Source organism: Pogona vitticeps, chromosome 5, assembly GCF_051106095.1.
Source record: "Pogona vitticeps strain Pit_001003342236 chromosome 5, PviZW2.1, whole genome shotgun sequence".
In the NCBI taxonomy this organism is placed as follows: Eukaryota; Metazoa; Chordata; class Lepidosauria; order Squamata; family Agamidae; genus Pogona; species Pogona vitticeps.
The window spans coordinates 16798202-16825576 of NC_135787.1; the positions used below are offsets into that span (position 1 = coordinate 16798202).

The window sequence follows — 27375 nt, forward strand, 5'->3', positions numbered from 1 at the left end:
ATTTACATGAGCATGATTTTACTAAGGTATATGGTTTAGTCTTCCTGAGAAAGATAACTAATCTTGTCTAGAGCTGAACCAAAATTTTTCAAGAAACTGTGAAAAAAAAGCCCACCCCTTTTTTTCCTCAGAGGACAGTTTTGAGAAATATATACAGTGGTGCCTCGCTTAACAACGATAATCTGTTCCAGGAAAATTGCCGTTAAGTGAAAGCATCGTAAAACGAAAATAAAAACCCCATTGAAATGCATTGAAACCCATTCAATGCGTTCCAATGGGGTAAAAACTCACAGTCCAGCAAAGATAATCCATACGGCGGCCATTTTCGCTGCCTGTATAGCAAGGAATCCATCCCTAAACACAGCGGGGAGCCATTTTAATCACCCGGTGGCCATTTTGAAACCGCCGATCAGCTGTTCAAAAAGCGTCATTTTGCGAAGAATCGGTTCCCGAAGCAGGGAACCAATCATCACAAAGCGAAATTCACCCATTCAGACCATCGTTTTGCGATTGCAATTGCAATCGCAAAAAGATCATAGTTAAGCGGATTCGTCATAATGCGGGGCAAGCGTAAAGTGAGGCACCACTGTATTGCAAAATTGGATATATTGGAAACATTTTAAATTGCTTTTATTTTTTCTTTTGTGCCAGACATGTACCTCCTCCTCTAAAATGTCTCAAAATTGTGTCATCTCTAGGATCTGGTGAAAATGAGAAATTATTGTCAGCTGCCATCACAGAAAACTACTTCTGTCTCTGCTGTTGTTGATGGATATGGATGGCGGGGCAGAGGGGAGGAAAAAGAGGGACCATAACTCAGCAATAGAGCGGATGCATGTGAAAGATTCCCAGATAGACTATTGGTGTCACAAGACAGGGCTAAGAAAGAGGCTCAGTTGAAAAGTGGGAGAGCCATTTGAGTATCCTAGGAAATATTCAGTTAGCTAAACCAGTGCTCTGCTTCAGTGTTAATGGATTTATCAGAAAGAATCTGTATTTCTAATAATAATTCCCTTACATGCACATGCATGCAGACACACACAAACACACACACAAAGTAAATGTATTCTCTCTGGAGATATTCATATAAATGCTCCCCATATCAGCTGACTCCCAACCGGATATAGAATTTTGGCCGGGGGGGGGGGACTTTTGAGTGGGGACTCAGCTCTAGATGAAGAATCTTTGGAGTTTTGTTGCATGTTGGAATTTGGATCTAAGTCTCCTGAACAATAGCCTGACACTCTGTCTGATACACCACACTAGCTATGATTTCAGTATTTAACCTGATGTAATTCCAATCACATGATAAGCAGAGCAAGCCTGTACTTGCTGGCCCTGTTCCCTCCCATTTTCCCCCATTGATAATACACTCCATACAGGGAAGGTCTAAAGCAAAAAGTCTACATTTTACAGATAGGCTCTGTACAATTTTAGAAGCCTGCACTGTTTTCACCATTGCCATCATCATCTTAGAACTGCAGAGCTGGAAAGGACCCTATGGATCATTGAGTCTAGACTCTGTCAAGGGGAGTGGCCAGAGACCAAAGCCACTTAGCTGTCCAGCAGTTCCCTAATGTTAGAACTGCAGAATTGGAAGGAGACCTCTTAACAGGCGATGGTGGTGGCTCCCCCTGGGGAGTTGTGGGCCAGGTTGGCCAAAGGAAGGGAAACCAAAGTGAACATTAGATGGAGCTATTTCTGGTTTTGTTTCCTTCCTCTTCGGCTGCAGCGATACTACAATGCCTGTGTCATAGCATACTAGTAACTCTAAAACATTTAACATCTAACTGACCTGAGCAGTAGCCTGTTACATTGGTTCACTAGCCTTCAAAACATTGAGCTTGATTCATTGTGTGTGTGTGTCTGTGTGTGTGTGTGTGTGTGTGTGTGTGTGTGTGTGTGTGTGTTTGTGTAAGGGAGGGGAAGTATGATATCTATCAAGGTTTCTACCAGCCAGATGGAGGCAGTGTTCCATTTGCTTTGATGGTCTACTCTACTGCTTATTATGGAGACATATAGCATAACCAAGGATTAGTGATGAGAGCATAATGGAGGGCATGGGGTGTTGCTGCCATATAATGTACATCTCATTAGGACAGCATCCCTGAACAGGGTTACTGGATTGATCCAAAACGAAATCTGACCAAAAATATAACAACTAGTTTGAAAGTCTTTTTTTTATTACTGCACAGCTTTGTGTAGTAGAATGCTGTACTTTTTCTGTGAGCAGAGCAATCATGCTTTATGAGCATGTGTTTCATTCACCATCTTAGCAGATTGACAGCTATAAAAAGAAAACCTAATGAAACATTATGGGACAATGTATGCCATTGTGGAGTGCCCCTAGCATGACATGATTAATAACTAATGACTAGTACTACCCAGAGAGAACCTTAACTTTGCCACAATATCGGGGGGGGGGGGGAATGCTTTGTGGCATTATGACTGAGCTAAACTTCTAATTCAAATAGTCAAAGCTTTCCATGAACATTAGTAGTTGGGGGTTAAAGGTTGACTCTAAAAATAATGGAAACGTAGCTGAAAAGTGTAATAAACTTGATGTCTGAAAGTTCATTGCCTGTACAACTATCGGCGTAGGTTATAGCAGTGCTGTTATGCCTTTGAACTGCCAGTCTATGTTTATTGGTTTTAGCTTCATTACATAATGGTATAGCAGTAAGATAATGTTGGAACTAGTGGGCAGTGAAATTGTGCCACAATATTGTGCAAGCTTTTTATAGTCTGCCTGCTGCTTGCTGCACATCAAGGCAACACTTCTGCCAATAGTAATAGTAACACACACATACACACACCAATGTTATTTCATGTTGAAATGGAGTAGTTAGTTGTAGCAGACTAAAATATGAGAAGTTCCCAAAAGGTTGTGTGAAAGCAAGCAAGCAAGAATTGTCTTGAATTGAATTTTGGGTAGGTTCATGGGTTTTAGAGGTGTTTTTAGCAATGCAAGATGGTGTGCTTAACATGGCTAGTGAAAGGTGTCAATCTTTCTATTCAGTTCACTGCCTGTGAAAAAACAAAAACAAACAAAAAACTACAACTTGCTAAATTCTTCATTCAAACTGTCTTGACTCAACAAGAGACTCTGAGGAATTTTAACCCCCTCCTTCAAGATTTCTTATCTTCGGGCAAGATCAAAACAAAGTGTTTTTCATGTCAATGGCTGAAATCCTGTTGCTTAACTTTGTAAGTCACAGTAGGATAGGCTTTGGTGAGTCAACTTTGCTGTAAGTTCCATAGATTCTAACTGACCTACTTAGTTGTCTTACCCTGGCATAGTATACTGAAACTAGAGTAGACCCATTGGAATCCATGGAACTTATAGAGGAGGCAACTCACTAAACCTCCACTCATTCACTGGGCCTAGTCTAGTGCACTGGTTCTTAACCTTGGGTTACTCAGGAGTTTTGGACTGCAGTTCCCATAAGCCTTCACCACCAACTGTGCTGGCTGGGGTTTCTGGGAGTTGCAGTTCAAAAACATCCGAGTAACAAAGGTTAAGAACCACTGGTCTAGTGCAACTTACTATCCTAAGCAGCAGAATTTCAGCCAGTGTTTCTGTAATTTGTATGACCCGTCTTTGTAAAATTGGTGTCTGTTCAGTTTGAGAAGCAGAGTAGGTACATAATGCAAACAATAAAGGGGTTGCCTAATTGCTACAAATTGAATGATGTAGTGCATCTGTAAGGAAACTAGCAAGGAGAGAGTTAAGTAGCTAAAGATGAGTTGGATGGGAGGCAGGAAGCAAATCCTAATGAGAGAGACTTGCTTGTGTGAAAGTGTTATCAGCAGCCTTGAAAGAAAGAATATTATGAGAATCAGTGTGTCTTGGACCTTCAGGGTACTGAAATTAATGACACCTGTGATATCTGATGAGTCATTCTGACAGAACTTGCCTACTAGCAGAGTTTGAGAAAGAACACAGCATGATAGGCTGAAAGAGTTGACCCACCCAGAGAAGGGATGATGGGATGTAAGGTAAGAAAAGAATGTCTCAGTCAAACAGCTTGACAAATAATTTTTAATAGTTTATGCTCAGCTAGTTGTTTGCCTCATTCTCAGTTTATAAGCTAATTTTGCTATGCTGTTGAACTCTGCATATGCACTGGAGCTATGCTCCTTTGTAAGTATAGAACTAGATAGGTAGCTTTTATTATTTTCTGTGTGTCAGTCTCTGAATGAGGGTGTGTTTTTTTGCTTTTTAACATGGAACAGTATTATTCTTTTACTTCTAAACCTACTTTTCAGAACAGGTTTTTGGTGTTTTCTACCTTGCAAGGTTGGTTTGCAGTCAAAATCAACAACCTGAATTTTTTGTCTCTCCTGGGAGCACTGAAGGAACACGTTCAGTTCAAGGGTGTTGGGAGAAGGGCCTCATAGGAAGCTTTTCCTAACTGCTAGCATACTGAACCTGCCTGGCAAATGCCCACATAGATTAGGTGGGGGTAGTGAGGCTAAGTGGATCCTTTCTGTGTTGACCAGTAGTCCTCACAAATTTTAAATTCCGTGCAATAAAGCAGCAGCATTTTGTGCAATTGGTATTATTTCTATTGATGTTTTATTGCATTTAGAGTTATTTGTGCAATTTTGCTTAATTTTGCACAAAATAATTGTTCATGTTCAAGTTTTTGTCAAGAGCACCACCACATATTTTGAGCTCTTGAAGTATGAAGATAAGGATTTTGTGGTTCATCATTCTCACATGAATCTCTTTGAACAGCCTAAACAGATGAGAATGAAGAATTTAGTGAATCATCTTTACATCCCTATTGGTAAGTCATTGTCCTTGTTTGAAAGATGGAGCCGTTATTTCCACTCTTAATTTGATCCAGTGAGCATATGGAAAATGATGGTTAAACCAGTAGGGATTTATTATTATCTGTAAAATGTATTTACTACTGGTTTTACATTTGCTCATGTATATTGTATAGGAAGCTTCAGAGGTTATCCAGATTGGGTCATAAGGTAATATTGTTTTCTCTGAATGTGTCACAGCAAACAGAATGAGAAAATGGGAAAAATGAATCTAGTGCTAGATAAAATTATGCTGTGAATTCCAATAACCCAGGGTTTTAGTCAGCATGATCTGAGTAATGTGGATTTATCTTGATAAAGATAAAATAATGAGTGCAACGTTGTGCAAGGCCTCTTTGGAAGGAAAAAAAATTAAATTGAGTCTTTCTTTAAACTTTGCAAAGGAAAGGTTGGCAGTTTTAGGAAGGCTGGTTTTCTCTTTGGTACAATCAACTCATACATCAGATAAATACAGCCTTGGCTGTGTAGTTTTGTACACGTCTTCTCACCAGTAATTTACAATGGAGTCATTGAGGTTTAGTTCTTGCCACATGTACAGGGGGCAGCCTTAGGTTGTAATTCTCGCCTAAAGTCTGCCCCACTGAAACTTAAGAGATTTACTTTTAGTAGAGATGTAACAGATTTGTGATCTTGGTTTGAAGAAGCTTTGTAGGGAAATTGAGTTACTGCTGCAATATGTTTTCCCCTCTATTCCTCTCCGTTATGAGAGACCTGAAGAACACACAAGTGATAAAGCTATCCAGGATAGGCATTGGGTCTGAAAGTGTGTAGGCCATAGAAGGTGGTGAAGTCCAGCCTTCCACCATCCCCATTCACACAGACCTTAATGTTTTCAATTGAATGTATTTACAACAGCTGAACATGAGAAAACCTACAGAACTTTCAGGTGGGATAGTCACATGGTGGATATCAGCAGCACTGTATCTGTCAGTTCTTTGATCTCACATACATTTAGGCTAAATGCCTGAATAGGGGTGTTGTCTCCATTAGACAAGAACAGAACACCTATAAGAATAAATTGCCCACTCCACCCAGATGTAATCAAGCTGATTACCAACTACTGCCTAAATGGTTTCCAAGCTTGGATGTTCTTGGACTACCGTATTTGCCGGCGTACAAGATGACTTTTTGGGCCCAAAAAACATGCCTCCAAGTGGGGGGGGTCGTCTTGTACGCCGGGTGCACTAAATGACGCGGGGCCGCGCTGGCCGGGGAGGAAGGCAGGCGGGCAGGCGGGCAGGCAGGCAGTCGGTCTGGATGGAGGGAAGCACAGCCTGCCATGCCTAAGCGGCCAGAGCTCGCTGCCAGGCTGCCCGCCGCCCCGCGCCCCTGAGCTAGCTGCGCACTCACTTGCCCGCCACCCGCCCGTTTCCCCTCTTCCTCCTCCTCCTGTTGGGGGGAGTCGTCTTATATGGCCGGTTGCCTTGTGCGCCGGCAAATACGGTAAAACTCCTAGAAGCCTTCACCACCAGCTGTGCTGGCCAAGACTGCTGAGAGCTGTAATCCAAGAACATCTGGGGATCCAAGATTGGGAACCACTTATCTAAATTATATCATAAGCACGTCTATAGACTTATGCAGGAAATGCCCTTGAATGCTTTTCTACAATCAGACTCGGCAACTCTTTACAGAAAGATCTAAGGGCCAGATTGTCTGCTTCCAAGTATCCCAAACTTAAAGGGGAAAAAAATGGATTTGAACAGTTGATGTTGCTGTCACTGATATGTGTTCATTCATTGGGAGATTGATAGCAGAAAATGAGGAGCACAATATAATTCATTAATTTTATACTTGCTTTCTACCCTCTATGAACCACTCAGGGTAGCTATTTGTCTGAAAGCCAACTCAGAAATAAATTGTAACACAGCATCCATGCCCACGCACCTGAAAAGGCTATTGACTACTGACTATTCTAAGACTACTTCAGTAAACCATGAGCCTTACTGTCTAGTGGTTTCCTGGAGTTGTAATACTTTTTTTTTCAAATGTCTGGATACACTCTTCCTGGCCTCAAATTAGGATAAACAATAGGATATACTCCTGATCATCTGTGTCTTGTCATGGGCCATATTTGTTTTGCTTCTTGAAAAATGGGAGAAGGAAAATTCCAGCGTGTTACTTCAAAAATATGGACAGGTAAAGAGCAAAGACTGTCTCTGCATTACTATTAAAGGCAGGCTTTAAGAAAGCTTGAGAGCTAGTCATATTTTGTGTATATCATTTACTTTTCTTCCAAGAAAGGTGAGCTTTTCCAAATCACACCCAGAATCAGTAGGGGAAAAAGAGGAAGGTGGAACATCAGTTTGCTTCCCAAAATAAGCATTACACTAATTCCCTTTGTTAAAAAAAATCATGATTCAGTGATGCAAGTGGATAAAAATGATGACACACAATGGTACATAAGTTGTCTTCACACTTCATCTTTCAAAACAAGGCAGCCTCTGTGCTGCAAGGTCAAAGATCAGCGGTCATAAGATCGAATCCACGCGACAGAGTGAGCTCCCGTCACTTGTCCCAGCTCCTGCCAACCTAGCCGTTCGAAAGCATGTAAAAATGTGAGTAGATAAATAGGTACCACCTCAGTGGAAAGGTAACGGTATTCTGTGTCTAGTCGTATTGGCCACGTGACCACAGAAACTGTCTATGGACAAATGCTGGCCCTATGGGAATGAGAACTGCGCCCTAGAGTTGGACACGACTGGACTAAAGAATTGATGCCTTTGAATTGTGGTGCTGGAGGAGGCTCTTGAGAGTCCCCTGGGCTGCAAGGGGAACAAACCTATCCATTCTAAAAGAAATCAACCCTGAATGCTCACTGGAAGGACAGATCCTGAAGCTGAGGCTCCAATACTTTGGCCATCTCATGAGAAGACTCCTTGGAAAAGACCCTGATGCTGGGAAAGTGTGAAGGCAGGAGGAGAAGGGGCCTACAGAGGACGAGATGGTTGGAAAGTGTCATCAAAGCGACCAACATGAATTTGACCCAACTCCGGGAGGCAGTGGAAGACAGGAGGGCCTGGCGTGCTCTGGTCCATGGGGCCACGAAGAGTCGGACATGAGTAAACGACTAAACGACGATGGACTAAATGTAAAGGGGAACATTTACCTTTACCTAGGTGCACAAGGATTTACAAGAACATTACGAGAATATCTTCTTTTATTCACTCAACACCCATAGGTGTGGAAATCCCTTTCTCTCTATCCATGCTGCAGCTTGAATAATTTGGAAGCTGAGAAAGAGGAAAAGAGGCAACCTTTATTTAAACTATTATGATTGGCCATTTTTACAATGCAAATGCAATTTGCACCTGAATTTAAGGGTAGGGCTGACTCAAAATATGAATGAAGTTGCTAGAGAAGTCCCCCCCCCCGCTAAGCAAGTTAACCTTTAGCAGTTTTCTGTAAATGCAAATAAGCCTAGATAAGAAATCCTTTTTGTTGGACCTGAACAGAGGTAATAAAAATGAGACCGGCATGTGAGCCAAACTATAATAGGACTTGACATATTTGAATAGAATAATGATTGGGCGTGCATTTTGGTTTGAGGATATTTTAAACTCAAATTTTCAGGTGAATCACTCAATATTTGTGCATAATTAATCCTGTAATTACTTGGCAGAGGATCCCTACAGCAAGCTTGAAAAACCCTTGGTAAGAATGCTACTGGAGAATACTACAGCCCTATCTGTTCCAGAATCCTGTTGCTCTTAACAGCCAAACCGCACCTGGGAAGTCCCATTTCTGTTTGTTTTAGATTTAATAAACAAAAATCAGCCCAAATTAACTAAGCCTGATATGAACTTTCTTTCTTTCTTTCTTTCTTTCTTTCTTTCTTTCTTTCTTTCTTTCTTTCTTTCTTTCTTTCTTTCTTTCTTTCTTTCTTTCTTTCTTTTATATTTTGTTGCACATAATTTGCATTTTGCATTGTCACACTGAGATTTTGGAAAAGGTATAGGAATGCATAGAAAACCAGCATTAAAAGCTGGGGTGGGGGAGGGTATTCTGTGCAAGCCACAGCAAGGAAGGAACAAAATGCAGTCAGAAATCAGTTGTAATGGAGAACAAAAGCAACCAAGTACCCTGGGGGAAGTGGGTCCTTTGCAAAGAACAGGAACTCCACCCACCCACCCCCCGAGATTTTCCTACATACATATTTTCTCCTAGTGCAATCCAATCAAAATTGGGAGGCACAAGGATATAAAGGACAGGAGTTCTGAAGTAGGCTGTTGTGAAGAAGAGAAGTACCGTAAGACGCACCTTTCCATAAGATGCACTAATTTTTTAGGAGAAGAAAACAGGAAAATATAATCTGATTTCTTCGCTCCATAAGATGCACAGACTTCCCACCCCCCCTGTTTTGTGGGGGAAAAGTGCGCCTTATGGTGCGAAAAATACGGTATGTATTAAGGATCCTGGAAGCAATAAAGCCCTTGTTGTGGAATCCTCTATTTCCTTATATGACAAATTATTATCCAAAAATATATGGGTCATTTTGGCAACAAATTCTGTAACTGTGTGCTGTGTTAAGAAGCACTTTTTTTAAAAAAAATATCTCCTTCATTTCCCACCATTTAGCTTTCTTGAATTATCTCTGTGTTCTAGTATCACAAAAATATGCGATCAAGTCAATTCCAAATTATGATGACCTTTCTCAGGGTTTTAGTGGGTATAAAATACCTGAACATTATTTACTGTTCTTTTCTTCTGGGTGCACTCTAGAACTATTTAGCTTTTCCCCTGGAAGGCATAGTGAATAATCAGACTCCTGGCTCCTCAGCCAGATGTCCCAACTCACTGAGCTGTTCAGACAGTTGCTCTAGTTTTACAAGAAGGAAGAAAGAAGATTCTTTCTCTCTGCTTTCTGAACAGCATATCAAATTTATACATCTTTATTGTGTCTCCTCAATTCATCATTTTTCTCCCTAATCTTTGGTTCTCCAGGAGCCTTTGGCATCAGATTCTAGCAGCTCTAGCTACTGTGGATAATTAGTGAGGGAATATAAGGTTTACCATCTAAAAACATCTGATGCTGCAATTGGCCACCCGGTTCAAAATGTAAAAGTCTCACATTTCTTTAACTTCTTGATCATCTGAGAAATGGTAGTATAGTAGCTACATTAACCCCAAAATAACCTCACTCAGCACTTTAAAGACTAACAAGCTTTATTTGTTGTAAGTTTTCATCAGATGTAGCTAATGCCAAATAAAAGTCACTCGTCTTTAAAGTATGTTTTCTTTCTGCAATAGATTAATTTGATTGCCCTCCTGGAAATTTTTTGCAATCGAAAGTGCAGTGGCAATTCATCAAACTCACGTTTGGTTATGTGAGCAGGCCCTTTCTGTATGTGTTTCCAGCTATACAATAGTCATTGTGAGATATGGTAACAAGCCCGGTACATAATTCTCGAAGTGAGACTCCACTATATATTTTTGAATTTTGTCTCAGATTAGTCAAAATACGTGGCTTCAAGTGGATTCTTTTTTTATTCATGTGTAAGCCATGAATAAGGTAAGCCGTTTCCTCAAAAGTATCTGTTCAGCTTGACCTAATTGCTATTAACCTTCTATCCCTGGCCTTTATGTAAAATGCAGCCATTGCAGTTTTTTTTTAATCCCATTCCTTCTTTGTGATTAGCATGACTATGAACTATGGCCATCATGGAATTTAAATATTAATTACACTTTCCCTAATCTAGAAGCTACACCTCTGCCAACATTTCATAGATGGAAATAGAGTTCCGTGCTTTGTGCTTGGAATATCCTCTTTTATATGAAGGATAATTCCTTCCCCAACATGCTGTCATGAACTACTGAAGCTTCTAAATTTGCTCTATAACAGTGTGCCTTGTACTGCATAATCATGTTTAACTGTGGAAACCTTGCCGACTCCAGTATTTAATGTAGCTGTAGGCTGTGTGCACCAAGTGTCTTAGTAAGCATACAGTGGGGTCTTGACTTGAGAACTTAATCCGTATTGGAAGGCGGTTCTCAAGTCAAAAAGTTCTCAGGTCAAATCTGCATTTCCCATAGGAATGCATTGAGAACCATTTGATCCGTATCTGCTCTTTTCCGTCCATAGAAACTAATGGGAAGCTGCTATTCCTCCTTCGACCACTGGAGGGGGATATTTTGTTTCTTTTTTTCTTAGGTCAAGAAAGGTTCGGGGAAGGCAGGGAAAATACAGTCCAGGCAGTACAGTACCAGGCAGTCTGAAGACTGTCTCCCAATCCACTCTCTAAATGCTGGGAGGCGTGAGGAAGCAGACAGGCACCCTTTTCACTGGCCAACAGTTAACTGAAAGTTCAAATTTTGCACTTTCCCTGCCTCCCACGTGGGTTTTTTTCAGTTTGTAACTCAAATCTAAGTATGTAAGTTAAGTCAATATTTTCCTATGAGAGTGGTTCTTAAGTCAAAATGTTCTTAACTCAAGCCGTTCTTAAGTCAAGACCCCACTGTAATCCATTGAACTCTGTAAAATATGAAATATTTGGAGATGTTCTGAACTTTGCATTAGAAAACTATGAATATTGTTCCTGCTACTGAAGGAGATCCTTGAATTCATGATGGAAAGTATCTGTCAACAAATACTTGTTTGCTAATATAACATGACAAAAAAACCTAGGAGAAAAAGTGAATATGGCATCAGGTTAGACAACAGTGGATTTGTGAAGTTTGAGATGTTGCATAACTCCAACCATATACTTTTATTGTGATGGCTTTTAGTCTAGTTATTGAATGTTTGTCTGGGGAACTAGTTATTTCTAAGCCCTGCCAGTTCATATATTTTACCTGATGGGAAATAACTTAAAAGCTGTCAAGATCACATCCAACCTTTATCTTTCTAAGATAAAGGCTGCAAAGAGAGTTTACCTCGCTGTGCGGATAAGCGAAGCTTCCAACTAGCAGGTTGAGTTATTCCGTATAGTATGTGATTTATCCAGAAATGGTCACCGTGATTGGTCTCCCCTAGTATTTCACCTGGCCAATTTGCAGCCTTTTAAAAATCTAAAGTGGAGGCCATCCGCCGGGACCTATCCTCCTATTTGAAGCCAGTAGATCAAGCAGAGACATCCAGCACTCTGTTTTGTCCGATGAAGATTACTCACTTTCAGCCGGTGATGTCACTTGATTTGACAAGGTGCTTGACCACTGTCATGCCACCACCTTCTCCCTTGACCCTTGCCTGGCCTGGCTAATTAAAGTGGCCAGGCCCATAACAACTGAATGGGCCACTCCTATAATAAATTGGTCGCTCCAGGAGGGAAGGGTTCCCCTTGCCCTCACGGAGACACTCATTAGGCCTATTAGGAAGAAACCCAGCTTGGCAGTGGATGACATTGACAATTATAGGCCCATTGCCAATGTTTCTTAGCAAGGTAGTAGAGAAGGTGGTCGCCGATCAGCTGCAGGCTCTCGTGGATGAGACCAGCGCCCTGGATCCATTCCAGTCAGGCTTCAGGCTGCGCCATGGCACGGAAACAACATTGGTTGCCCTGCTTGATGACCTTTTGAGGGAGGTCAATGGGGGAAAAATGTCCTTGTTGGTTCTCCTTGATATGATATCTCAGCCACCTTTGATACCATCAACCACGGTATCCTCCTGGGAAGGCTCTCTGAATTTGGGATTGGTGGCCTAGCTCTTGCTTAGCTCCAGTTCTTTTTCGAGGACCATTCCCAGAGAGTCCAGCTTGGAGAGAATGTATCAGCCCTGTGGCTCCTCAATTATGGGGTGCCACAGGGTTTGATCATTTCTCCAAGGATAGGTAGCCATCTGCTTCCACTGGCTATTTGGCCTTTAAACAGTCCCTCTGACTGACCATAACGGATGGTCATTTAGGTGTACCAGCTTCAAAGGTGGACTAGGATTTTAGCCTTTGTGACCAGTTCATGATAATTTAGAAGGAATGAACTGGGTGTGGTGGATTCAAGGCTTCAGAAGACCCATCTCCAGAATGCCATATTTTGTGACCCACCATTCATAGAAAATAGTGGGCACCAACTAATGTACCAACAAGAATGGAGTTTTTCATCTTGGCACTAGGGAGGCTTTGATGTGCAAACCTAGTCCTGTAGCACCCAACAGACTGCCAGCTGCCCTTCTGGGAAGCAAAACATTACTTCGCTATTTCAGTACCTTTGTGCAGTCATTTCTTTTCAGCTATCTTGGTGTGAAATGTGAATCCCCTGCAATAGTCTTAGGAGTTATGTGCTTTCCAATGAAAACAGAAAGCCAGCATTTAAGGAGTAAAGTAGAACCACTGAAAATGGTTTCTTATGCAATCACACAGACTTAAGACCCAAGTGTGTTAATTCAAGCAGTATATTCTATTGGTTAGGGAGTTTCTGAGACTTGCAGGGACAAAGTGAAGTTTTCCCCAGGGAACAGCTAAGAGGTACACTGTTGATTCCTGTGCAAGTACTGCCATCAATCAATGTCTCCTGCCTTAGGAGAAAGAGGTGATAAAAAATCCCTTGTATCTGCAAAAATGCCACAGATTATGGAGGGTAAAACCGAGGTCCTGTTCAATTTCATCTGTTTTTAAACCTAGCTCTTTCCAACCGGTTAGCTAAATGGACGAAGCTGAATGAATAAAAGATAACAAAGCTGTTGGGAGTCCAGTGCTTAGAAACACATTTGATCTTCAGATTTCTACACATTTGTGGTTAAAAGTATTGGACTATCAGAATGATCTCCTCTATGCTGCCCTCCTCCACAATACTTCTTGCAACATTTATGATTGCCATTCACTAAATGGATCATTACTAAATTTGGAGCTATTCTAAACGTAAAAATTCATTCACTTCTGAGGCTTTCCAAATAGTGCTGCTCATCCCAGCTCCCACCAACCTAGCGGTTCGAAAGCATGCAAAATGCGAGTAGATAAATAGGTACCACCTCGGTGGGAAGGTAAATGGCATTCCGTGTCTAGTCACGCTGGCCACGTGACCACGGAGGATTGTCTGCGGACAAAAAGCTAGCTCTGTGGATTGGAAACGGAGATGAGCACCATCGCCTAGAGTCGGACACGATTGGACAAATTGTCAAGGGGAACCTTTACCTTTATAGCCAAAGTTAATAGTCATGCTAAGCGCAAAGAAGGAATGGGATTACAAATAAAAAATGAAAAACAGAATCCTTGCAAGAGCTGCATTTAACACTCCCTTAAAGATGGCATACAGATGATTATTGGCAATTAGGTCAAGCTGTTGGGAATCCAGCACATAGAAACATATATAATCCAGGAATTTCAACACGTTTGAGCTTAAGTGAATCTGCTTGGGTCTGGAAATTTGGATTTGCTGCTTTGTAGGGGTGTGTATGCCATTGCCTCTTTAATATGTGATTTATATTTCAAGGTGCAGTGGGGAATCGAACTCCCAGCCACTGGCTCCACAGCCAGATGCCTTAAAGCACTGGTTCTTAACCTTGGGTTACTCAGGAGTTTTGGGCTGCAACTCCCAGAAACCTTCACCACCAACTGTGCTGGCTGGGGTTTCTGGGAGTTGCAGTTCAAAAACATCCAAGTAACAAAGGTTAAGAACCACTGCCTTAAAGCATTGAGGCATCCAGCAGTGATCAATGCTTTGGGAAGCATGAAGTGTACTAAAATATATTTTTTTAAAAATATTTTATGTTGGGACTCAAGAGAATCATATACTTAAGTGTTTCAGTGATCATTGGTAGAGAATTAAAAAAAAAGTTAAATGTTAAGCACGTGACAAATAAAGATCTTATGCAAGCTCAGAATTACCTAACACCAAAACAGAGCAGATTAATATGAAATCTATAAAATGGTACTTTAGCAGTTGCTAGTAGCAACCACCACAACGCTATAGTGTACCTTCATTTCCAGACCCTCCTTCTCTTACCTTCATAGCTCCGTATTATTTTCAGCTAACTTCTTCTTTTTCTTCCAAGGGCTAATCAGTGCCTCAAGGTGATTGTGTCTTTCTGAGCTGAGCAGAAAATTTAGCTGTTATTGAATTATTGACTTGGTAGGTAGGAAAGTTCAAAACCAAAACAAAAGGCCATGCTTGCCTGTAGAAGTGCAAGCAGAAAAAGACGGGATTTGATGGGACTGCCACCTTTTGCTCCAGGCAGCCAAGAACTCTAACAAGAATGTATTGCACTGTGATGCTGATGTGTCTGTCACTGCCATAAGAAACCTGTCTCTCTCATTTCTTTTAAGCAAGACTTCATACTATGAAAGTGAAGGCTTAGTAGGTGGACGTGTAACATATGGCTTACACCAGTTGGTGTCTGTAATAGTCTAGATTGCTGTCCTTCATAGAAGTGTATATGTGTGCTTAGCACAGAGTGGAGCAGAGGGAGGGACATACTTCAAAGTGGGCGGACATCTACTTTTGCATTCATTTTGATATGTCTGAGGAGCAACAATAAGACTTCTGCTCCTGGAACCTTCCAAGTACAGACAGTGACCTTCATTTAGAAAAGAAACGTGGTGTAGGGAGAGGGGCTGCATGTGGCCAATAGGCCTCACTTTGCCCCTCCTCCACATACAGGATTTCATTACAGGTAGGTTGAACTGAGCCACTCCTATTTAAGCTTCAAACTCATAGCTCAGTCATGGAGGATATATTTTCCATTCAGGAAGCCTCTGGCTTAGTTCCTGACATGGTCTGTAAAGAACATTTCAAATAACAACAAGACTAGCTAACGACACCCATCAATCACAGTGACAGATCATCTTCCCCCCCCCCTTATCACAACAATACACCCATAACAAAAAACACCCTGGTCACCATAATCGCCCAATCTCCTGAAAAGGACAAAAAGCTGATCCCACAGCTATAAATACTCAGCTATCCCACACACTACACCAGAACACAGAGATAATTCTAACTCCTGTCCTCTGAAGATACCAGCCACAGAGACTGGTGAAATGTTAAGAAGAAAAACCTTCAAAACACAGCCAAACAGCCCAAAAAACCTAAAACAACCATCAGATCCCAGCCGTGAAAGCTTCTGACAATACAAAACAGGACATCTTCTTTAGATGTTGGAGAGATTCTGCTAGAGAACAGAGATGTTTCTTCAATATAGTAGAGAGATTTTTTCATCCCTAGGTGGTGGAAGATTTTGCCTCCTGCCCCATGCCAACAGGAAGCCTCCTGCCAATCCCTGATTGCTGGCAGCTTCCACAGATTCTTCACTTTGGATAGACATGGGCAGTTTTAATGTCTTTCCAGAATGTCTTCTGTCTAAGATTCTCCAGAGCTTCCCAAACCAAGCTCCTCCCTCTTCCCAAGGGAGGCCTGGAAGTTGTCCGTGAGAAGTAGCTCCACTGTTGTGGAAACAGCTTACGGCAGAGCTGTGCTTGACCCCCTCCCTGCTAACATTTAGAATATAATGTGGAACTGCTTTTCAGGGAGGCTTGATCTTACATTCCCCGTCCTGTCATCCATCATTCAGATAATTGATGAGGCCACCACTGAGAAGAGACAACTGGAGAAGGGGGGCATAGGGAACTTCCTTGCAGCTGAGGTCTATAAGAAAAACCCTAGAGGAAAATTGGATGGATGTCTGTGAGAGGGAGAAGGAAGGATGCCTGCACCTGGCAGGCAGCTCATCAAGACCTGGAGAAGGAAGCAGCTTGGGTAAATGTCCACTATGACAGTGGTCTTCAACCTTGGGCTTCCAGATGTTCTTGGACTTCAACTCCCAGAAATCCTGGCCAGCCAAGGTGGTGGTGAAGGCTTCTGGGAGTGGTAGTCCAAGAATATCTGGAGGCCCAAGGTTGGGGACCACTGCACTATGAGATAGAGGAAGCTTTCAGTGCTGAGGAAGTACCAGAATCTATAGGGTACTGAAACTACATCTCCTGCAGGGGTCCATGAACAAGGGTTCTCGCTAAATTCCACACACCCCATGGGCAAGGGAGTTTACTGGAGGGGCCCAGTTTGAGCAGTCACATTTGGGCTCGACACTGAGACCACTATGCAGAGGTGATGCTGGAGGTGAAAAGAGCAAAAAAAAAAATAAAAATAAAAAAAAATGCCAGTGGCACCTCTAGCAGCAGCAGCCGCCCCATCCACCATGGCAACATCTGACATTGGCAATCCCCAATATCTACAAATATCTGCAAGGTCCCCAATTTCAGTCCCCTGTGGAAGTCTCCACTCAAGGACACACAAGTCTCACCAGCTCCAGTGAAGATAATTCTACAATGGGAAGTTATGTCAACCTAACCCCGTGAGATGAGTAACAGGCATGGCACAAACTCCTGAAGTTGTTGTTTATCCATCCTTTGCTCCAATTTGTTGAGCTTGAACCAGACCCCGTAGATGGATGCAGGCCTGCCAATCCCTCAATGGATGGGAGTGGCAAGGCTCAGAACATAGTACTGTATCTTCCCATGAGATGGCCAAAGTACTGGAGACTCAGCTTCAGGATCTGTCCTTCCACTGTGTCTCAGGGTTGATTTCCTTCAGAATGGATAGGTTTGATCTCCTTGCAGTCCAGGGGACTCTCAAGAGCCTCCTCCAGAACCACTACTCAAAAGCGTCAATTCTTCGGCAGTCAACCTTCTTTATTTGGCATGTAGAGTCTTGCTGTCTTGACATTTTAAAAATAAGGAGTACAAATAGGATTTTTTTTTATTTTACTCTGCAGTGCTGCACAAGAAAGGGGTCAAGCAAGCAAGAAGTCATAGTGTTATGGATTATGAAAAATAATGTAGTCATCCAAGGGACTAAAACAGTTGAAGCATTAAATCAATATTTCTAAATACATTTACAAGAGAATATTTATGGCGGTGTATCCTAAATCAGAATCACTGAGGTGGAGGTAAAAGGAGGTAGAACAACAGAAACCGAGCAAGCCTTTAGGATTAAGGCAGCCTAAGGCTGGATTTGGCCGGCATAGAAAAATGAGTATTTATGACAACCCAGTTTGGGCAGAAAGCCCAAAGGACGAAATGCTGTAATGGTGTTTTGAAAAAGAGAGAATTTGGGGAAGAGGAGAACATGGATAAACTTAATTCAGAAAGCCATCAAATTAATAGTTGTGAAACACATAAAATCCCAAATGCAATTTAGGTTCTGGTATGATACTCCTTATTTCTCCCAGACTAGTAAAGGTATGGTTTATACTGTAAGTCCAGGAGCTGTGTGGATGAGAACATGTTTGTAAAGCTTTGAAGAAGATTTATTAAAAGGAATAAAAGTTTCCCAGCCGGGTGTGCGTGACTTAAAGACGATCTGCAAAATGATACAGCCAAATACAGACAGTTGAAAACATACAAGAGAGATTGTGATCACTGGGGCAGAAACTCTGTCTGAGTTCCATTGCTCAACAAGGCAGGATTGACCAGGTATTTGTCTAATCCGTGAATACATAAATTGTGTTGCCAGTGCAACTGTATCTTGTTGACTACAATTTGGAGACACAGAGATCTGTCACCGCAGAAGTGCCTGTACTGATATAGGAACAGCTTTGCAGGATAGTCCTCAAGTACGTAAGGATCCCACTGCATCATCCACCTGACTCATTGCAAACATAAAAAGCAGCCACGGACACACTTTCCCTTTTAGGGGAATAGCTGAGAAGTTTTGTTTGGTTTCTTTTTTGGTAAGAAGTTTCCACAATTTGCAAATTTAATTCTTTAAAAATCTTATAGGAAGTATCTGAGATTAAAGTGGGAGAGAGTGAAAACTGAAGGATTCACATCTACAATAAGAGAATCATAGAACTGTAATGCACTGCAAGGCATTGCAATAGTTACAGAGTCCAATATTCTCCTGAAGCAGGAAACCCATCTGACAGATGGCATACAATCCTTGTTTAAATACTCAAGTTCAGGAGTCCACCACTTTGAGGTAGTGCATTCTGTTGTTTAACTCTTGAGACAAATCTCGCATGCCCAATATTTGTGCCCCTGGGTTTTCCCTCTATAAATGTAGACCTTTACTTTTTTTTCTTCTCTCTCTGTTGAAACTCATTTTATTTGTTCTGACCTGTTCTCCAGTCTGTCATCCTGAATCTCCATTCTGTCTCCAGCAAGACTGGCTACCCATACAAGTTTGGCATTATCCTCATATATGATGGGTTATTCCTTCAACCCAGTAATTTACCGGGGTGTCAAAGAACACCAGCTCCAAGACATAACCCTGTGGCACGTCATTTGTCCCTTTTCTCCAGGATGACAAGGAACCATTAGTGAGTACTGTTTGATTCTGGCTCATCAACCGGCTAAAAATCCACCTACCAGTAACATTGTTTATCCTGTATTTTACCAGATTGGCCACAAGTATATCATGGGGGACCATATTGAAAGCCTTGTTAAAATTAAGATAGACTACATCCACAGAATTCCCTTGATCTACCAAACCTATAGATCTATCAGCAAAAGACAGAACCTTCTAGAAGCCACTCTGGCTTCTATTAATGATCACATTCTTCCCCAAGTGCTCAAAGACTGCCTCTTAAATTATCAAACCTGGAACTTTTGTTGATTTCAGTGTCAAGCTGAGCCATCAGTAGTTTCTAAGTATTCAGCAATACTTAGCAATATTCCTTCTTTTATTCACCCATTATCATTTACCCCTCCTTCCATGTAATGGATCTACTGCTGCTTTGGTTTTCCTCTACTTTTGAGCATAACTGAACCCTCATTTTATTTATTTATTTTTGCACGTCTGAATTCATTATTTCCACAAACACTAGCTACTGATTATATACAGTAATCGGTAAATTTTACCCTGAAAATTATAAAATTATTAATTATAAAATCAGAAAATTTAGACTTTTCTGATTTTATAGTTTTATAATTTTATAATTACTAATTTTATAATTTTCAGGGTAACCGGCATCTCCTTCCGTTTCCTACTCATTCCCCTTTAAGTGTGAGCTCCTCTTAAAAACACTTTGTTTTCCACTTTTCTTTCACATACAAATTGTTGGTGATTTATGCAGAGGGCATTGGATTATCAGGTCTGAAATTTTTCCCTTTCAGTCCCTGTGTTTAATTCTGCTTTAATTCTGGTCTATGGAAGAGATAACATGAAATTAAAAGGTAGCAGTTTGAGTTTTTAAAACATTAATTTTGGGGGAGATGGCATAACTGATAAATACATCCGCCCCTGTTTTCTTCTTCTATACTGTCACTGAAAAATCACAGTATATTTATTTTGGGCACAATGTATTTCTTTTGCATTATACGAACTCTCAAAAAAGTTTACAGAGAAATATGTTGGGAGTTTCTCTGTCCTAAAATGAGCCTCTAGTTTCTCTATACAGTGGGGTCTTGACTTGAGAACTTAATCCGTATTGGAAGGCGGTTCTCAAGTCAAAAAGTCTGTAAGTCAAGTCTCCATTGACTTACAGTGCATTGAAAACCAATTAATCCCGTAACAGGCCGTTTTTGTTCCATTTTGGTTTTTTCTGGTCTGTAAGTCAATTCTCAGGCTGCAAGTCAAACCTAAATTTTGCGGCCAGAGAAGTCTGTAACTCAAAAAGTCTGTAAGTCAAGCTGTCTGTAAGTCAAGAGTCCACTGTAGATGAAAATGCTTTCCTTTCCACACCAGACATAAAGCAAGCACACTCCAAATGCAAAGCCAGTAGCGAAAAGGCACTTGTGAAATTCCCCCCACTTCTGTCTCCAATGTATATAGTGTACTGCTGTCTCCAAAACATTTGAGTCCAGTATTAAAGCCAAAATCAGAAGAAAATTAACTTCATCTAAATTGGTTAAATAAATCAGGAAGAGCTATCACTGAGTCCAAAGGTGCCTGCTTCTAAAACATGCTCAGGCTTTGGCAAATCTGTGGGGGAAGGGAGCACCTCCCAAGACACATCTACTTCTTTTTTACAGTTTCTCCATAGGCAGATCTCCTGTTTGTCTGTCTGTTTTTTACAGTTTAATGGGGCTTCTCTCAGCCAACAGGAGGTGTTTTTTTTTTAAGCTAAGATGAGGAAATGAGTAATTGAGAAAGGAAACCTCTCTTAAGACAGTACCTTTGAACCATACCACATACAGATGCTTCAGCAATAACCACTTTTTCCCCATCTCCCTATGTGCCCACTTAAATTGAAGAGACCCGGATCCTGCAGTGCAACATTACAGTGAATGAATGCAAGTGAATTCACAATCCCCTTGCTGTATATTTTTGCACCCTCAGTGGGGATTTGGTATGCCAACTTTTCTGTCTGTTCCGTTGGTTCAATGAGCCTACTCTAGTATGACTTACGGTGCTAAGCATCAGCATTTCAGGCTATATGTCTGCATGCACACAAATGGGTGTGATGTACTGGGAACAGACACAACATACAGGCCAGATGAAAAAAATCACACTGTACTTTTTTTATATATGTTTCAGTATATACAGGTGTTGGCGTGTCATGCCAGTTATGGAAACAGGTTATAGAAAACAGTGCAGTGTTACCTAGTATTTTCTCTTTCCCCAAATAATGTTAAATCTTGTAAATTTGTCTTTACATAAATAACCTCCAAGATACTGTTTACAGGATGAAACATGTTTTAGCTGTGGTTGTGCTTGTATTCCTCTGAGCACAAATGTTACCCCTATATTGTATTAATGTTTAAACAAAGTGGCTTATTAAACATACAGGATAAATATGACACTGAGGATAGACAGCTCGTCTGCCACAGAGTGATGACTAACCTTTAATATGAACGTCACACACAATGTGAATATGTCCGGATGTGACTGAGCAAAGCTAGGCAAATGCAGCTGTTTGGGTGTGTGTACATTCAATGACCGGAATTAATCTATTTCTTGATTGGCCTGAGGTAAATCTGCCTGTTCCAAATAGGCAGTTCTAGAACAGCCTGACCGAATCCCTAAATCTGTCGTGACAGCCATATTCTCTTTAGATTTTACTGTGATTGTTAGGTTGCATCTGTGCTGGCCCACAGGGTGTCCAGATATGCTCAAGCTTCAGGATTCATCTGTAGCTGTAATATATAAAAAGTCTGCCTTTCAATATCATCATAATCCTGTTGTCTATTCCCATTTTACAAGTTCTGTTTTGTAAACCCATAGTCTAGAATCCAAGGAGCTGCTGAGGGATGTGGGTGACCCAATGGAATTGTTGATATTTTCCCCTTGAACTAGCTTTCCATGCCATACAGTGAATAGCTTTTGACTCCCTCCCTTGCCCCAGTTGCAAAAGCATTTTATTTTGTGTTATGGCAGAATATTGTTTCAGGAAAACAAGTCTAAATCTCTCTTGGGCTCTTGAAACTAGCTACACAATTCTTCAGATCATGGCTGCACAGTTAGAAGCAAACTGGGCTTGTTACAGTTCGGAGCTAAAATTAATTGGAAGTTCTTTAGCTCAGTTGAGGACTGAGGTTCAGTCAGGTTCCTGCCATCTGCATTGAAATGATTCTTGAGTAGCAGAAGAGGGAAAGGTTTCTGAAATAGACAGTAAGGGTCTTGGGTTGACTCATTATCTGATTCAGTATAAGGTGGCTTCACCCAGATAATTGGGATTACCCTAGACTGCAACTTTAAGTAGCTGCCTACCGAACGTCTTTCAAATTCCAGAAGCTGTGCAAAAGTTAGGAGGGCAAAACAAATAGCAGTGAAGAGAAATGACAAAACGTCTGTAGGTTGAAACACGCACAGACAAGAGAGTATACGGAAGTCAGAATACTATGAAGTGAGAGGCAGGGAATTCATTTTCAAATCCAGACTTTTAAAAGCAGGTTTAGACTTTCAATCCTTCATTTTTTGTACATCGATCATCATCTGAATCTTTTCATATGAACTTCCACTCTTTTTAAGAGCCACAAATGTAACACACTGTATTTTTCAGTGTATAAGACACCCCCGTGTATAAGACATCCCCACTTTTCTAATCCAAAATTAAGAAATCTAAGTGGGGTTTAGCAAGGGGAGGGGGAAAGGGATAAAAGTGCTGCAGAATTGCTTTGATCCCTGCATTCCCCTCCACTTGTTTTTGTTCTCAGCTTACTTCTGTGCATAAGACAATCCTCAATTTTTAGTCTAAAGATTTTAGACAAAAGTATAGTCTTATACATGGAAAAATATGGTACTTCATTTGTCCCCTGGGATTGAGATACAGTTAGAAAAAATGATCAATTATGGCTTCCCCATAATAAAGTAAAACACTTTGTGAATATCAGATAAAAAGGCACATCCTTTTGTTCCTCTGCCTTGGCATTTCCTCTGAACTTCTATGTCATTGCAAGAGATCCTGCTCTTACAATGCAGTGATAGAATATGAAGGTGATAAAATACTAAAAAATGTCAAAAGCCAGCGTCATATTGTCTTAACAGGTGGACATGGTTTAAGCTTTTGTGGTATCAAGAAGAATGTGGGAAGATTCCATGTGTCTTTGTTTCATATCAGCTCATCTGAACAAGGAAATACTGGCTAAAGCCTGTTGCTTCAGACTAAAGTAGGTCTATTGAATAGACAACAGTGTCTAGTTATAAGATTATGAGCTCTCCCTATTGTAAAGCAAATGATCTTTAAGCAGTTGTTGAATAATCATGAAGCTTTGCACAAAATCCTGTTGAGAAAAAAAACCTGAAATGCTGATGGTAAATTATGCAAGCATAATTTGCCAGGGTGTGCATTGCACGACTGATTTCATGAGCCATGTGTGACTTGAGTCCCTTCGCTAAACTTGGGCATCACTCTCTTCAGAAAACCCTTGCTTTTAAAGGAAATGAAAACTGGTAGAAGTGATTTGCTGGTGTAACTCAACAAAGCTACCTCTGTTGCATAGTGTCTAGGAGGCCTGACTATGGGGAACGGCAGGATAATTTCTTGCACTTCAGAATTTCCCACTTACACTACTGCGGCCTGAGAATCGTGTGAAATAAGAGATAGCAGGAATTGAACTTTCCACATGCAACACACTTGAGCCCCTTAACCCGTTCCCTCATCAGACTAACAGAGGCTTGGGCTCCACTGCTCTGAAATCCGGGCACAAACCAAGCATTAAATAAGGAAGAACTTTACCTAAATTGTGCTTTGTTTTTTGAACTGCCCCTTAATTATTCATGGGTAGTGGTAAGCTCCTTCCTAGTATTTTTCATGTTTCTGTTTTCTATTTTTCCTCTTTTCTATTTTTGCATCCTGGCATGCAGCTCAGTAACCGTGTGAGACACTGTAAATAAATTATGTAGCTTTTTATCTATTTCCTTTCTCTTTTGAAGATTGTTTTCCGCCTTCCTAAACAACTACAGTGATAGGATAGACGATGGAGGACAAGATAATTTGTTGGAAAGGTGGGATAGCATTTCGGCTTCAGTTTAACAAATGTGCTAGAAACCATTCTCAATATCACTCTTCCTCTGATTTCAAAAATCAACATGCCTTAGTATAGATCGATGGTGGGGCTGGCAGTATCCCAGACCCAAGGGAGCAATATCTGGCTCTGTACTCTTGGCACCTCTCAGAGGCTACACCAGTGCTGCTGATGTGGCAGTGTGGATGGGTTGAATTGGTTTTTTTCTTCTTTTAACATGCATACAAGGTTTATACAGGCTCAGGAGAGAGGCTCTGTGTCTCAGTTTTATGGAAAAATGTGTCCCCATAAACTGCTAGAACTCAGAATTCTTTTCTTAAACGTGGCACACAACCTTCATGTGCACTCTTTTCCTTTAATTTATTGAAGACCAGTGCTTTAAATTCAACCCTGAGTGCTCACTGGAAGGACAGATCCTGAAGCTGAGGCTCCAATGCTTTGGCCATCTCATGAGAAGAGAAGACTCCCTGGGATCTTGGGAAAGTGCGAAGGCAAGAGGAGACAACAGAGGACGAGGTGGTTGGACAGTGTCACCAAAGCGACCAACATGAATTTGACCCAACTCTGGGAGGCAGTGGAAGACAGGAGGGCCTGGCGTGCTCTGGTCCATGGGGTCACAGAGTCAAACATGACTTAATGACTAAACAAGTGCTTTAATTGATGAGGGTAGTCCTTCCAAGTATGCAAGCCTTTCCTATGATTGTTATGTTCAAAGTTGTTGTGAAAAAATTACCACCCGGTGGCCAGTTTTCCAGTGATGAGTTTTTGTGTCATTAGCAAGCTTGTTCTTCCAGTGGCAGACCTGTAGTCTACTACAGGGTTGTACCTGGAGCCTTACCAGCTTGATAGAATCTACCAAATCTTATTAACTACTGGCATATCCTTTGAGAATCCAGGATCACATCCATCTAATTAAAGATAATAAATATTTTTTTTGCAAACTTCTCATTTGTTAGCTGGTACAGAATGTCAAGGAATTGCTAACTTATAACCTCCAGCATAAGAAAATATGACTCTTTTTCTTTCTGCGCAAAGCATCTTTGTAGAAAGCTAATGGGTTTTCCATTTGTGAAGCTAGGCAGACATACACATAGCAGACAGGGGAGGACAGACAAACTGCCCCAAAAGATGTGATCAGACTTCTTTTCTTCATGGTCCATGCAGTGACACAGCTGTCACTGTATATTGTGCAAAAATCAGTCTTGCAATTTGTGCAAAAATTAGTCACACAGATGCAATAGCTCTCACGTATGGGAAAAATATTTATTTTACAGGGGATAAGTTTTTGTGTTTCCTTGTGTGTGAATACAAAAAAGTCAGGATTAAGTTACTGCAGTCAAACCTCTGCTCACAATCTGAGTTTGACCCTAATGGGCTCAGGTAGCCAGCTCAAGGTTCACTCAGCCTTCCATCCCTCCAAAGTTGGAAGGCTGAGTTATTCCTGAGTCGGTTACTTGAGTTGGGAGCCAGACGGTGCTTTAGCACTATGCGTTGATATATAAACTGAAACAACAGCAGCAACAACAATCCACTCAGACTCAATGTATGGTTGTCTGGCCTCCGTTTTCAATTTTTCAGCATGCAAAAAAGTTTAAGCAAAAGCCCGACCAAAGTCAGAGGATGTTTTCTAACTTTCCCCTTCTCATCAGGAGCTAATAGATATTTTTAGTCTCATTAGGTATTCTTAGTGACTTTTGAAGTGCCACATCAGTCATGAAGATTACAGATTGTCAAGATGAAATGCACTAATATACTATTTTAAATTTCCAAATCAGTCTGAGAAACTGCATGACCTTTACGTGATCAAATATCTGCTTGCTAGATTTTCTAATGCAAGCTAACATGGGGATCAAAATCTTGAGTTAATGAAACAAATACCCATCCTTTGGAGGTACGTGGCTGGTAATGTGACATATCTTTGATCTCTGATTTTTGCATACATAAATAAATAAATAAAGAAAAAGAGTGAGGACTCTGTATATTCAGAATTACAGTTTTCTTTCCAGTTATGTTTCTTACAAATCATGCCCTTGATTGAAAATGAAGGCAAATGGAATGAACAAGTGTCAACATAATAGAATGTAACTCAAATTGGCATTGTGGTCACCGTTCTGCATCATATTATAGTTTTGGTGGCTGCCAAAGAACAACAACAACAAAAAAAGCAATTTGTTGTTAGAGGAAAATCTAACATGACCTTTTATTTGAGGGTACATTGGGAAAAAGGGAGGAAATTAGAAGGATGGATACATAGCTGGGCCTTTACAAAATGCAACAAAGACTGCTGATGAGGGCGATGCATTGTGCTGTAACCCCAATGTAATTGGCATAGGAGATGGAAGTGAGGATGCTGGAGATGTGATAACCTTCATGCCACAAATCCATCCTCTTTTGACATTTCGTGATCTACCCACCCTTCCGGTATTTAGCAAAGGCTTAGATGGTGGCGTCTGAGCCACATAGGATTTTTCTTAATTTACTCTGTACTGATTGAGATGGAATGGGCTTGTGTTTCTATGGATGTCAGGAATGTTGGCTCATTTGATTGTATTTGACTAATCTGTGACTGAATTTCTAATTCAGGTTAAACCAATCATTCGGGTTAATCATCTGATGTGTTCTTAAATTTGGTTTCAGATTAATTTGGTCACATTTTACCCACTGGGAAGTTTGTGCAAGAATTCTGTCATGAAACAGGAATTGCCGTGGGCACTTTCAAAATGATTGTTCACTTCCAAGGGTTTTAACTCAAAGAGTCCAGGTTATATGTGTTGTAGGATTAGGGTTTGTTTTACCTAGAGTCCCATAATTCCACAATTATCTAGTTCAGAAGCTATTCTAGGCCCCTTCCAATCCTTATCTGTCCCAGTTTCGTGAGGTCTCAAACGCCTGCCAATATGAGATAATAAACAGTCTCCTCCTGATCTCAGGTTTTGGTTTTGAAATGCTGCTGGCCCAGCAACCCTATTCCTAGTGTAAAATGGAGTTTCAAGGGGACATTACTGGGTTGGATAAAAATGGCACAGAGTTTTTGGATACTTCCAGTGCCAAAGCTATATTTGTGTAGCTTGTCTTCTGTCATTCAGAAGATCTCTCAAACGTTACATTTCTAGATTCTAGACGAGTACGTTTGTATGTTCTGGTCACTATCCATAGTGGTTTTGTTAATGAACTAGCAAAGGGGCTGGTCCCTTTGCCCTGGTGTTGCCCCGTGTGATGCAAAATCTGATTTCTTCACCAAGTGGAAAATCCTCCAGAGCTGGTTTTCAGG

General features: G+C 41.0%; 2 protein-coding genes across 6 annotated transcripts in view; both read left to right on the plus strand.

Moving 5' to 3' along the window:
- LOC144589588 (uncharacterized) overlaps positions 1-27375 on the plus strand; it is a 500689-nt gene that overhangs the window by 211878 nt on the left and 261436 nt on the right. The gene's annotated exons all lie outside the window — the stretch shown is intronic.
- Positions 1-27375, plus strand: part of GRID2 (glutamate ionotropic receptor delta type subunit 2) — a 963252-nt gene that overhangs the window by 141149 nt on the left and 794728 nt on the right. The window contains exon 1 of one of the 5 annotated variants that reach the window (XM_073001951.2): positions 4709-4793. The exons of the other annotated variants lie outside the window; for them this stretch is intronic. Coding sequence (XP_072858052.2) covers positions 4724-4793 — 70 coding nt within the window. The 5' untranslated portion in view covers positions 4709-4723. Of the gene's footprint in view, positions 1-4708; positions 4794-27375 lie in introns of those variants that run through there. 5 annotated transcript variants of the gene reach the window in all.